Raw genomic sequence first — 14189 nt, 5'->3', positions numbered from 1 at the left:
GCCAGAGCGTGAGTCTGGGACCTGGTTTTGTGAGCTGAACCTTTGCCTTAACCTACTTACCTCTTTTCTGAGCTCTTTTATTGTGTGAGACGGACACCCAAATGATCTGTTGTTGTCTTTTTTTTCTTGACAGACGGCAACTGCCCCTGTTGTTGCCATCCAGGAAGGTTCAGCCAAACTTGGAGGCCATGAGAGGAGGAAGTGACCAGTCTGGATCCCCTGCCCTTTGCTCTCCCTCGGGTCCCATAAATAAGCCCGCTGCAATTCCCTCCCAGACGGCCTTGCCCTAGCAGGTGTGTGTTTGTATATATGAGTGTTAACAGGGAGATTTAAAGGCTGTGCTGCGTGTGATCTACAGTGTTGGGAATGTCGTTCTTGGAGGAAACGTGCAACCTAAATATGTTTATCCTCCGTTTGCCACACCGGCCAAGTAGATAAAGACACAGCTGAGGATGTTTAGACCTTCTTTTTTAAAAAAAAAATTCTCCCTACTTGGACAGTGTTGGTTGAAATAACATTGGAGAATGAAAAGGTTGAATTAAGTTCAACGCAATCATTTGTGTAATCGCTCTCAAGAGGAAAGGAAATGTTGCTGTAAAATAGAAGATATGCAAGCATCTTGACTGCAACGTGTAAACACGTTATGGGAAATGCTGCACTTTCGATCCAGAATTGTTTTATACGAGTAAGGGACTGTCTAGAGGGCGCTAACTTGCTGCAAGTATGATTTTTGCGCCCTCTTCCTCCCCTGAGCATGTAAGCCATGCCCCACATAACACACACACTCGTGCATACGTGATGTTTGTTGTCAGCTAATGATAGCGACTTAGCTTTTAACCTTACTAAGAGTACCACCCCCAGAACTGATGTGCCTCACAAGTTTTATGCAGGTATTTCTAAATGTATAAAATTGTATTTTTTCTGGTAATTTAACCGCCTATATAATTTTAAAGCACATCTTACTTCACTTTTTTTCATGGAGGTTATAATTTCAGCATAAAACCGAACATCATAAGTCTTCCACTTCCCGCCTTTGTTTCTCAGCACATCAGTCAATTAGAATGGCGCTCTGTAGTTATCGGAGGTACCACCCATTTCAGCTTGGAAATAGTGGAGGACACAAACATAACACAACTCTCTGGCAACCTTAAAAGGGCTCGGAGAACTGAATGTCTGAAATAGAGTCAATGTAATTGCCATGCAATTAAAGTATTATTATTATTATTAAGTGTTGCATTCATATTGAGATCATATATTAATTGTTGCCTTTCCTTCCCAAGATTACACACACGCATCATGACAAGCCAAACCTCAGACGGCAGACTGAGGCAAATGTAGTGTCCCCGCAGAATCTGACACTCTTTTATAACTTTATTCTGACCTAAACACGTCAACAGCAGTGCAAGTCCAACACCATATATGTATCTCCAAATCACACATACGCCTCTCACTCCATCCTTGAAACAACACGTTCTCATTCTCACCATTCTATGAGGTGCATTCACTGACACTTCGAACTCGGAAACATTATAACATCTTTATTATATGTGTATATATGGTTTTAATAAACATAAATAAACACAAAGACTTTGTAGGTCACTCAAAACATGTGAGTTCAATTTAAATGACATGGTGTCTTTGAACGCATCCCCTCATTGCTCAGGTTAAAGTGTGATTCAAATATTCGGCTGCTATGGGATTAGTGTTAGGCAAATAGATTTCCAGGCATGCGGTATATTTTTGCTTGATTTACATTTTCAGTTTATTTGGGGCTGTTAATACATACAGATATATCCATCCATCCTTTTTCTATGCCGCTTATCTTCACTATGCTGGAGCCTATCTCAGCTGTCTTTGGGCGAGAGGCAGGGTACACCCTGGACTGGTCGTCATACAAATATATACAGTACATAATCACCACGTCCTGTCACTGTAAAATAAAAATTGGCATATTTTAGCAGTAGTTCCAAATGGTGATTAATCACGATTAATTAATATGAAAACTGTGATTAATCAGATTAAAATGATTATTTGAGAGCCGTATGAAAAAACAGCTGTTTATTCAATTATTATCCAATTGTCATCTAGTTTCACAATATTTTTTCCCCATTGGAAATAGTGGAACGCAATAGTTCCAAATTGGGATTAATCACGATTAATGAATATGAAAACTATGATTAATCAGATTTATAATTATTGTTTGAGAGCCCGATGAAAAAAACAGCTGTTTATCCAATTATCAAATTGTCATCTAGTTTCAAAATATTTTTCCCCATTGGAAATAGTGGAACGCAATAGTTCCAAATGGGGATTAATCATGATTAATTAATAGGAAAACTGTGATTAAGCAGATATAAATTGATTATTTGAGAGCCCTATGAAAAAACAGCTGTTTATCCAATTATTATCCAATTGTCATCTAGTTTCCCAATATTTTTTCCCTGTTGGAAATAATGGAACGCAATATCCTCAGCTTTCACACATGTAAAAAGAAGCTAGCGACTGTTACCATTAAAGAATCATTTTCACTTGTGTGACCTGCGTCACACGTGTCATTGTTGTAAATGTCATACAAGCATAAAAACGTGTTAACTGCTGCATGAAAAGCAACAAAACAAAACTTGTAAAAAAGTAAAAAAAAATGTTCTGAACCAAGGTGTTGCACAGTTAGTGACATTTTGGATAATGCCATGCATGATGGTGGCTTGAACCTGACAGTTTTGTGCACTAAGAGGCACATTAAGGCAAATTTCAGCTAAATTCTGAATTCTTAGACAACAGGAGGGGGGTGACCTTTTGAATTTGTTGTTTTTTCAAGTAATGGATGTTGGCACTAAATCTAACCAGATAGTTTTGAACTTTAACAGCGATGTGGCAAAACATATAGCATTATGTTTGCAGTGTTGTTCATATCGCTGGACAATTGGAATAAAATATGCAGTGGTCTAAAAAAAAGTGTTTGACCCCTCCCTGATTTAAAAAATTTTTTTTTGCCATGTTTGTAGCACTTAAATGTTTCAGATCATAAATGACAACTGAACACAAAATGCTATTTTTCAATGAAACCTTTCATCAGGTTATTTTGAGACTCATTGCAAGTTATTGCAATGCTTGATTGCAGTTGTTGCTGCAAATAGTGGCCCAACCAGTTGTTAGGTTTAGGGGGGGCAATCACTTTATTTCATGATCTGAAACATTTAAGTGTAAAATCAGGAAGTTTTTTTTTCACACCACTGCATACTTTCTGTTCAATATCCTGCTCAGTTCTTGCCAAAATGTTTAGCAGTATCAAATAGAGCAGACAAGCTTGCATGAACATACTTGCGGAGGCCATGACATGTGTCAGAGAGAATATGGCAGTCATTGGACTACACAGGGGGCCCTGTCCTCTTTGTTGTGACTGTGTCTAGTTCCTTGTTAGAGAATTGATGACACTGTCTTCAGAAAACAAACACGGCGGGAAGCTAAAAAGGTGGTCACTCACCACAGCTCCCTGACCCATAGTGACACACGGGGGGCCATCGCAACATGTGAGCAATGGCTCGCAAACGTCCCCCTCGGAATGCATGGCAGCGTGTGTGCGCACACACTTGTTTGTGTTCCATTGATATCGCCGCTGGAATGTGTCTGACTTGTGCCTGAATGTGTGCCTTTGTGTGTTGTGAGTGTCAGCGTAGCACAGGAGCAAGGCTAACCTGCATTGCAAACAAAACATTGAGGTAGCGCACCGGGCACCACCCCCTTTTTTTCTACACACCGCTAGATGCCAAAATAAATTTTCCACATATCAATTGTCAAGTAAGGAAATACTGAGAAGCTCCACTGTCAATTTTTAGATGAGTCACTCATTGATCTGGATGTGATACACTCCCACTTGTCTTGCCAGCGGCCCTGTTCTGTCTCTTTGCTCTCCTGCTCTGACTCACACTTCACATCACAGCACACACATTGCCCCCTCTGGGGGCCCCTCCCCAGTGTGCACACATCACACCCTGCCCTACTCTTGGGCCCCCAAGCCTTGTTCCAGGAGCTCAAATCCCATAATTGCAGGGCTGACAGAGATAGCTAACAAGACATCCTCACCTGGGCGGAAAGAATGAAAACAGCCACTGTCAAAACGCAATTCAGGAGATGACTTGAGGGGGGGGGGGGGGGGGGGGGGTGAAATCACTGGAGAAAGTGTGTAACATCTGAGATGACATATATTGCAGAAAAAACACATTTCCTAAGGGATTAGTGATGAAAATGATCGCTTAATTAATTAATTCATCTTGTTTTGAAGGAAAAATGAAGTGCACCATGAAACCGCAACAGCAGAGGCACTGTTGCAATGCTGCTGTCCAAAGAAGCCCTGCTCAAACTGCACAAAACTTCAATATATATGACAATTAACAACAATTAGAAATGTAAATACATTTCATAATGCCAGTTAATGTTTAAAAAAAAAGGTTAACCACTGCCAATATTAAAGCTCACTTTAATGAAAAAGATATAATGAGCATATGATTGGCATCCCACTTGTAACCGTTGTTACAAACATGTAACATGTCATAACAACAAAGCAGACACCTTTCTGACTTGTCCGGCTACGTCATACTCTCCAGTCTTGTATTTTGAATGTAGCATTTTTAAAAAATTATTATTTTTGCAAATGACAACCACCCAAAGAGACACTGCAACTAACTGTTGAAATATTATTTATTATTTATTATTTATTATTTATTATTTATTATTTATTATTTATTATTTATTATTTATTATTTATTATTTATTATTTATTATTTATTATTTATTATTTATTATTTATTATTTATTATTTATTATTTATTATTTATTATTTATTATTTATTTATATTAACTCTAGTATTAGCCAATAGGAATTTTACAACAATAAAGGCAAAATATGATGACAGGAAAAAGTTGCAATTTGACGGAGAAAAGTTGTAATTCTATGAGAGTGATGTCACAACGTTATGAGGAAGAATAACGTCATTTTAATAACATAAGAAAGGTGTTATTTTTTAAAGTCGTAATATGAAATACTAAGAAAACATAAATAATGACACAATAAAAAAAAATTTTTGTTATGAGAATAAAGGCAAAATACTGTATTATTGTTATAATTATAAAAAATATATAAATAAAATAATACAGTACTAGCACGACTGAACTGGACTGGAACTCACATTTGGTCAATCTTTGGAGCTCATCCTCAGTAGACACAGATTCTGGCTTCCAGCGTGAGGCACTTTCCAGCAACTTGCTGTTGGCTTGGGAGAGCAGACGAGTATTTATGAAGCACTTGAAGCGGTGCAGACAGCAATGTGTGGGGAGCGAGCACAGTGGAGCCACCATGTTTACACCATAGCTCAGTGCAGGCCCTCAGGACACAACAGATGAAGATCCATGCACGTGAGTCTTAATTTACACCCTCTCACACACTCTCACTGAGACGACAATTGATTATCCGGCAGGGCTACTACAGGCTAACCTATTTTGTACAAGGGGGCGCATTATTGGCAAATGCTCATGAAACGTAGAAAAGACAAGTAATCTGACACCCTATTTTTTGCCACAATGATTGAATTAAAAAATGAATGACAGAATTCACCTGCTTATCTGTCAGGCCCTGGTGGTGTAATGGTACAGCTGCTGCCTTTTAAGGTAGAGGGTGTATTTTTGTGTTTTTTTAACACCTTTTTTAAAAAATCATTTGTTTGTATTACTCCAAAATATACATCTAACTAAATTCAGGTTCAAATCAAATCGCATAAAAGTGACTTTTAATGAGTCGATTCAATCCGGTGTTAGTCAATTTTAGTGTTGTCTACATTCATTCATTCATTAATTTTCTACCGCATTTCCTCACGAGGGTCGCGGGGGTGCTGGAGCCTATCCCAGCTGTCTTCGGGTGAGAGGCAGGGTACACCCTGGACTGGTCGCCAGCCAATCATAGGGCACATATAGACAAACAACCATTCACACTCACATTCATACCTATGGACAATTTGGAGTCGCCAATTAACCTAACATATTTTTGGAATGTGGGAGGAAACCGGAGTACCCGGAGAAAACCCGCGCATGCACGGGGAGAACATGCAAACTCCACAAAGAAAGGGTGGAATTGAACTCGGGTCTCCTAGCTGTGAGGTCTGCGCGCTAACCGTGTTGTCGACAGAAAGACTTAAATTGTGATTTACTGCTTGGTTTGTTTCCTTTTAAATCCTACACGTATGGTGAAAAAAGTGTCCAAATAGTGAATAATTCAGTGTGTGACTTGTTTACCGGAAACGCCATGTAAGGTAATGCAATTGCAATTAATAATAATTGTCCCCTAAATTGTATTTCATAGTTAAATCTACAAGAATGCTGTGCCACCATTATACCCAGGCTGTGGCACCATCTTGTGGCTTAACGTATTATTGCAGTAGATTTACGCCCCGCCGTTCTCTAAAGGTTATTGGCGGTACCCTGTGTCTGTCAATAAACACCCCTGCTCATTGGTCAGCATCGTCGCTTCTTGTTTATTTCCCCTTCTTCACTGGACTTTAACCTGCCAAGTATCATCGCTCTGATTGGTCCGGGGTACAAAGGCCTTATTCCCATTGGTACACCCGAAACACTCCCTTTCTCTTTTTGCTACCATCCAAGCAAAAGTTGCCCCTTCCTGTCGCCTTTCGCCTTCGGTACATGATTTAGTTTTGTTGCTGTATTTAAAAAAACAATATTGATAAAAAAATATGTCTGTATTTGGCGAGGTACCCCAAGCGACCCCTGTCGCTGTCTTCAAACTGATACAGGATTTCAATCACGACCAGTTTCCACACAAAGTCAACCTCGGGGTTGGGGGTAAGTTTATTGCTAACAAATATGTATCATAGCAGTAAGATGCTACAACTCATAGTGATGCGAGCTTTTTGTGCTCCATATTGAATTCAGTGTGATATAGTTAGTGTTATGTAACACTAGAGTTGAATTCTCTATTAGATGCAAACCTGCACTGTGACCCCTGACACCTGGACTAGCCCCAGGTTGAAGGTTGAATTCTGTCCCAAAGCAACTAACACTAACAAACACGTTTTAGTCCCGTGCAACCTTTGTCACTTTTAATCTGATTATGAGTGCTAATCCTGCAGGCTTCTTACTTTTTCAGGCATGTCAGAAATCCTGCAGGCATGTGTTGCAGTGGCAGTGACCGTTATGCTCATATGTACTATTTTTTCAACAATTTTAGATTAGTCACAAAGGCACCAACCTAGACATTTTAAAAGTGCTACTGTAGCTTTAATGCTAATGAGCCATTTGACTACAATAAGATCTATTGTTCCCTACATTGTAGCTCTGTAGCTCCAAATGAATAGATGTCATATACTGTATCACAACAATGTGTCATTAAAAAGTGGGGCAGGAGGTCACACTCACATTTTAACAGCAAGGTTAGCTTATTTACTGATGAAAACAGCTCATTTGGTGGTCATAAACACGTGACTGTTGTTCCCCACGGGTCAATACTGGGGCCAAAACTGTTTAACTTGTACATCAATGATATCTCCAATGTTACGAAAGACTTAAAGCTGATATTATTTGCGGATGATACCACTGCTTTTTGTTCTGGAGGGAGTACAGATGAAATCATTAGAAAGGTCAGAGAAGAAATGGTCACACTAAAAAGATGGTTTGATGATAATAGCTTGTCCTTGAACTTAAGTAAAACTAAAATCATGCTGTTTGCTAACAGCAGAAAGGACACGCACCAGCAAATACAAATAGATGGTGTAGACATTGAAAGGGTGAAGGAAAATAAATTTCTGGGGACAACAATAGATGAAAATATGATCTGGAAACCTCATATTCCAAATATACAACATAAGGTGGACAGAAATATTTAAATATTGAACAAAGCAAAAATTTGTTCTCAATCAGAAATCACTCCACACTCTTTATTGCTGTCTGGTTCTACCATATCTTACTTATTGTGTGGAAATATGGGCTAATAACTATAAAAGCAATCTTCACTCACTAAATGTACTGCAAAAAAGGTCAGTAAGGATAATTCATAATGCCGCCTACAGAGAACATACTAACGCCTTATTTCTAAAATCACAAATACTTCAACTTGCTGATATAGTTAATCTTCAAACAGCTAAAATAATGCATAAGGCTAAAAACAACCAATTACCTAAAAATGTCATCCAATACTTCTCTACAAGAGAGGAGAAATATGATCTCAGGGAAGAACTACATTTGAAACACTTCTATGCTAGGACTACGTTAAAAAGCCATAGCATTTCAGTATGTGGAATCAAACTATGGAATGGATTGAGTAAGGACCTCAAACAATGCACAACGATGAGCCAATTCAAGAAACAATACAAGCAGTTGATGTTTGCTAAATACAAGGATGAAGAGTCTTGAACCAGTCATGATGTGCTATACATATCACTATATTGACACTTACTATGGTACACATTATGTCATTGGATGGTCATATCACCTCGTACTTTGGTATGTGACAAAAAAAACCTTAAACTACATTAGGAAAGCAGGAAGTGAACAAATGTAACAGTTACTGATTGTAAAAGTACCAGATGGAGGGGTAGGATTTAATAAGCTTTGCTTCTTCCTACTCCTTTTGTCCATGTGGAACTGTGAACTGATTATGTGATGCATTCAATTGTAATCTGATGCATGTTCAAATGAAATAAAACCATTACCATATTTTTTATTCTGTTCCTACCTGCCCTCCTTGACTAGTGCAAAACACTGAGTGTTCATAATCCCCTCATCTCTATACAAGACATGGCAGATGGCAAATTTAGGCCACGGCATCAAACACTACATCAGAATACACCCGTGATTTATGATGCATTTCATTCTGCAGGTTGTTCTGTGAGGCTAGCGGAAGAAAAATAAACGTAGTCTTGTTTGTGAATGAGCTTGAAAAATGTATGGTGTGTTCGTGCGTCATTATCAGTTAGACATGGCGTTCTGCAGGCTGCATATCTCTAAAGATTAAAGTGCACGTCTGTGCCCCAGAGTGACTTGTTGAAGGTCAGTTGTTGTTTTGTTCAATGGTGAATCAGTCCTCTTGAGTATTTCACTATGTACTGTATTTGTGATATCTTACAACTAATGTATACTAAGGACTTATAAGCTTTATTGTAGTTTGCGGTCATGTAGAACTGTACAGGGGTTTGTAATATTTTGGTTGCATCGATATGATACAGTACGGTTCTGGATGTTAAACTTAATTTGATGCAAACTGTGTTGCAGCCTACCGTACAGATGAAGGCAAACCGTGGGTTTTACCGGTGGTGAAAAAGGTGGAGAAGATCATCGCCAACGACGACAAGCTAAACCACGAGTACCTTCCTATCCTGGGCTTACCAGAGTTTAGATCCTCGGCTTCCAAAATCGCACTGGGAGATGGCAGCCCTGCTATCCTGGAAGACCGGGTGTGTGTGTGTGTGTGTGTGTGTGTGTGTGTGTGTGTGGGTGGTATATAAATCTGGACCAATGTGCTGAAGTATTATGTTTGGACTTCCTGTTTCTCAAAAATTGCTTTGTTTGTCAGGTTGGTGCTGTTCAGTGTCTCGGTGGTACGGGTGCGCTGAAGATGGGAGCAGAGTTTCTTCGACGTTTCTACAATGGAAGCAACAACACAAAGACACCCGTCTATGTGTCTGCACCTACCTGGGGTAGGTTCCTACCCATATTCCCATATATATTCCATATAGGCGGTCCCTTACCAACAGTATCTGTAATGATAAATGCCTGATCACATTGAATGCGGCTATTTTGCAGTGTTTCTGTGTGAAATAATTTATTAAAAATACTTTAATGTCCTTTTTTGCTTCAGAAAATCACAATGGCGTCTTCTCCAACGCCGGCTTTGAGGATGTTCGTCCATACAAGTACTGGGATGCGGAAAAGCGAGGCCTCGATTTGTCTGGTTTTCTTGGCGACCTGGAGGTAAAGCTATTGCTAAATAGCTAAATTATTGACATAGTCAAGTTTGCTGTTCCCATAGATGGATAAATGAAGTGGAATATGGAAAAACACACCCATGAGGCGTATCACAAATGTATATTTTTCCGATTCCCAGAGCTGCCCGGAGCGCTCCATCTTTGTCCTGCATGCTTGTGCCCATAATCCAACCGGCACCGACCCCACACATGAGCAGTGGAAGCAGATTGCTGAAGTGATGATGGTACTGGAATTGTTTTTATCACTTTTCTAAAACCTTGACTGTAAAATGAACAACATTATTTAATTAACTGAGAGCTCTGGATCAAAAAAACATAACATAACTATTTACCTCTGCATGCGTTTTAAAATGTTGGATATGTCGCTTATGTGTGACACCACAGTGTCAGCATTTTTTTCTTCATCCTTTGCCAGAGAAGAAAGCTGTTTGTCTTCTTTGACTCGGCTTATCAAGGATTCGCCTCGGGCAACTTGGACGAAGACGCCTGGGCGGTTCGTTTTTTTGTCTCCATGGGCTTTGAAATGTTCTGCGCGCAGTCGTTCTCCAAGAACTTTGGCCTTTACAGTAAGTTCCCCCGGTTTGTCGCATGGAGGTTTCTACCAAAGTATATACAAATACTTTTCATTCATTTTCTATCCTCACGAGGGTCGCGGGGTGTGCTGGAGTCTATCCCAGCTGTTTTCAGGCAAGAGGCGACAGCCAATCACAGGGCACATATAGACAAACAACCATTCACACTCACATTCATACCTATGGACAATTTGGAGTCGCCAATTAACCTAGCATGTTTTTGGAATGTGGGAGGAAACCGGAGTACCCGGAGAAAACCCACGCATGCACGGGGAGAACATGCAAACCCCACACAGAGATGGCCAAGGGTGGAATTGAACTTGGGTTTCCTAGCTGTGAGGCCTACGTGATAACCATTTGGTCACTGTGCAGCCCAGATGCAGGATCATTCATTCATTCATTCATTTTCTACCGCTTATCCTCACGAGGGTTGGGAGGGGGGGTGCTGGAGCCTATCCCAGCTGTCTTCAGGCGAGAGGCGGGGTACACCCTGGACTGGTCATCAGCCAATCACAGGGCACATATAGACAAACAACCATTCACACTCACATTCATACCTATGGACAATTTGGAGTCGCCAATTAACCTAGCATGTTTTTGGAATGTGGGAGAAAACCCACGCATGCACGGGAAGAACATGCAAACTCCACACAGAGATGGCCGAGGGTGGAATTGAACTCGGGTCTCCTAGCTGTGAGGCCTGCGTGCTAACCACTTGTATGCAGATGTATCAGTAACATAAAACAATTCTTAATTTAGGACAATAATATGCAATATTTTATTACATATGCATGTTTTTTTGACTTGACTTTAGTCAATCACAAAACAGCGATTAGTTATTGATTTTTATTATTTTGAAAAACCGTTCTAGAAGGACTCAGACTTATAATCGTGGACTGGCAAGGGACTGTAGATTAATCGCATTTAATCCCAAAGGGATACTGGAGTCTCACAGCTTTTTGTACCTCCAGACGAGCGTGTCGGCAACCTGACCGTGGTGTCTCGGGATGCTGACAGCCTGAAGAGAGTCCTGTCCCAGATGGAGAAGATAGTGAGGACAACCTGGTCCAACCCTCCTTCTCAGGGCGCTCGCGTTGTGGCCGTCACGCTCAACTCACCTGAGCTCTTTACCGAATGGTCAGCACTGAAATCTCTCTCCATGAATAAGATGACGATGTGATGTGTTGGTGTTTTATGTGACTCCAGGAAGGACAATGTGAAGACGATGGCTGACAGGGTGTTGCTGATGAGGGCCCAGCTGAAGGCCAAACTCCAGGCCTTGGGGACACCCGGAACTTGGCACCACATCACGGAACAAATTGGCATGTTCAGCTTCACGGGCCTCAACCGTAAGTACACATACATCATGCACCACTCTCTTTTTGTCCTAAAAAATTTACCTTTTTTATTCATGTTTTTGATGTCTATGAAATAATAATAATAATAATAGAATAAAATTAACTATAGCAGTTTTAAGCCATAAAAACGGCCACAAGGTGGCACAAGTGCATTTAATAAGAGCTCAGCAGGGATGAAGTGAATGGAAGGATCACACATGACAGCAAGGAGGAAGTCAGAGAGCATGATGTGAATGCAGCTTATGCAGCTTCATTGCTTATATTATATCAATAATGGCTGCCAGGAATTTTTTTTTTTGATGCGAAGAAATGCTAATTTGTTTTTAGCTTAGGCAAGCATCAGACAAAAGTGGTTGGAGTTTCAGATTCCCGACCGGCAAGAGAAAAATATATTCATCTGTCAACGACACTTCAGTAAGTAACAATTTATCAGTATCCTAAATGTGTATATTTTGTGTAAGTAATTAAACAAAAAGGTTTCGGCAGCTGTCTGGAGGTCCTCGGGAGTGCTTGAGAGTGTGAACAATCACAGTGAAGTGGGCTGTGCAGGAGGGGTATGAGTACATTAAAAAGACAGTTTTCCATGGAAACACAACACGAAGAGGTGCAGAGTCTGGAAGATCTAGAAAGCTTTCTGTGCAGGTTGTCATGTTTCGCTGCTCAATCGGAGTTCAAAATGAGTATAATAAGTACTCCCATTTAAGTATCTTGGCTACAAATGGCATCGTAACTCCTCCACTGTTGTTTGCTAGCATGCTAACAACTAACACACACCAGTGTGTGTGACTGACAGGAAGAAAAGCTCAGACTGGGAGGAGGATTAAAGCAGTGCCACTGTAAATATATAAAGAAATACCACACACAAGAAAGCAGACATACTGTATATACTGTATATGTATGTATACTGTATATACTGTATATATTGTGTTCCTGCTCTTTCACATGTGGAGTCATCCAGCCTTATTTTCCTCCCTTCCTTTCTGCTCATCTTGCAGCCAAACAAGTGGAGTATTTGGTGAAGGAGAAGCACATTTACCTGATGGCCAGCGGTCGCATCAACATGTGCGGGTTGACCAGTAAGAACATCAGCTACGTGGCCGAGTCCATCCACGAGGCCGTCACTCAGGTCCAGTAAAAAGCCAGCCTTTACCTTTAGGGCTCCTCATTCCAGACAATGGGTGTTCTTCACCCATTTTACTGCCCTACTTTGGTCCTTATGCTGAATATAAACGTTTTTTTTTAACCTTCTTAATCTTTCATAATTGGGTTCAGAGTAAAAAAAAATGTTTTAATTGCATTCAATTAATTTAATAATTCTATATTAACAGTATTTAATGGCTAAATGAAAAAGGTTTGGAGCTAATTTTTCCTTAAAATAAACTTTATTCTACATTTAAGAAGACTTGAAAGTTGCAGTAGTTTATTAGGATTAGATTTCGTGAACAAAGTCTTAAATTTACACGGCAAAGCTTCACCTCTTGTTTCAGGCAAGCTTTTATTTATAACGTGGCAGCAAAACGGAGTACTAAAAGTTCTGCCTTCGTTCCCTAGGTCACATAACATAACATTACCATTTTTTCTCATAAATGTAGGACTTTATTCTCCTTTTATTACCATTTCCTTGTACATTTACGACTTTATTGTCATAATTTCCCGACTTTCTCTCAAATTCTCAGATAAATTAAATACTTTGTCGTAACAGGCATTGCTTGAGACGGCTATGACTTATGTGACCTTTGGCCTTGGGCAAAGGTAATATTATGATTTTTTTTCTCTTAAATTTATGACTTTTTTTCCTTATAATTTCACATGAATAAAGTCGTACATTTATGAGAAAAGTCATAAAAGCAAATTTGCTGAGAATAAAGTCGTAAATGTTGCTACATTTACAACTTTATTGTCATAAATTTCAGACTTTCTAGTATTTTTTTTTCTAATGTGTCCCTAATACTCTACTGTAGTTTAGCTATTAAATCAAGTAAGAAATAGAAATGTTCTCCTTGGTAAACTGCCAACCATAGTAGTATTGCTTTTGTCGCCCCCTGGTGGCCAGTAGGAAGAATGACGGGGTTTTGCAATAGTATTCCTTCACTGTGTATTTTTTTTAACAAATATATGTAACATGAAAAGGTCTCCTCAGAAGTATATTGTTAAAACTTGAACCGTGTCATCTATTATTAAAAAATATCTTAATGTGCACATGAATTCAAGCTATGAATGTTTTTAAATGATAAAGTTAATAAAAATGAATGAAACTATATTGTGCATTTGTC

The 14189-nt window shown here is 39.5% G+C and overlaps 1 protein-coding gene across 1 annotated transcript; it reads left to right on the top strand.

The window, feature by feature from the left end:
* Positions 1–6655: 6655 nt before the first annotated feature.
* On the top strand, positions 6656–14174 carry got1 (glutamic-oxaloacetic transaminase 1, soluble). The gene is made up of 9 exons (XM_058058285.2): positions 6656–6849; positions 9274–9455; positions 9575–9698; positions 9860–9972; positions 10106–10210; positions 10402–10552; positions 11530–11695; positions 11765–11907; positions 12912–14174. The coding sequence occupies exons 1-9, from the start codon at positions 6741–6743 to the stop codon at positions 13049–13051; spliced, it is 1233 nt and encodes a 410-aa protein (XP_057914268.2). The 5' UTR covers positions 6656–6740; the 3' UTR covers positions 13052–14174.
* The last annotated feature ends 15 nt before the right edge of the window (positions 14175–14189 follow it).

The sequence above is a fragment of the Doryrhamphus excisus genome, linkage group LG20 (assembly GCF_037039965.1).
Source record: "Doryrhamphus excisus strain RoL-2023G ecotype Guam linkage group LG20, RoL_Dexc_Guam_v1.1, whole genome shotgun sequence".
NCBI classification, from domain to species: Eukaryota; Metazoa; Chordata; class Actinopteri; order Syngnathiformes; family Syngnathidae; genus Doryrhamphus; species Doryrhamphus excisus.
The sequence above is the reverse complement of the archived record's forward strand: the minus strand, read 5'-3'. Positions and strand labels throughout refer to the sequence as shown.

Excerpts from the sequence above, each read along its gene's own strand:
- got1 (XM_058058285.2), top strand. The coding sequence starts at position 6,741 with ATGTCTGTATTTGGCGAGGTACCCCAAGCGACCCCTGTCGCTGTCTTC. Across the intron at positions 10,211-10,401 it reads AGATTGCTGAAGTGATGATG|AGAAGAAAGCTGTTTGTCTT; the intron begins GTACTGGAATTG and ends ATCCTTTGCCAG. Across the intron at positions 11,696-11,764 it reads CCTGAGCTCTTTACCGAATG|GAAGGACAATGTGAAGACGA; the intron begins GTCAGCACTGAA and ends ATGTGACTCCAG.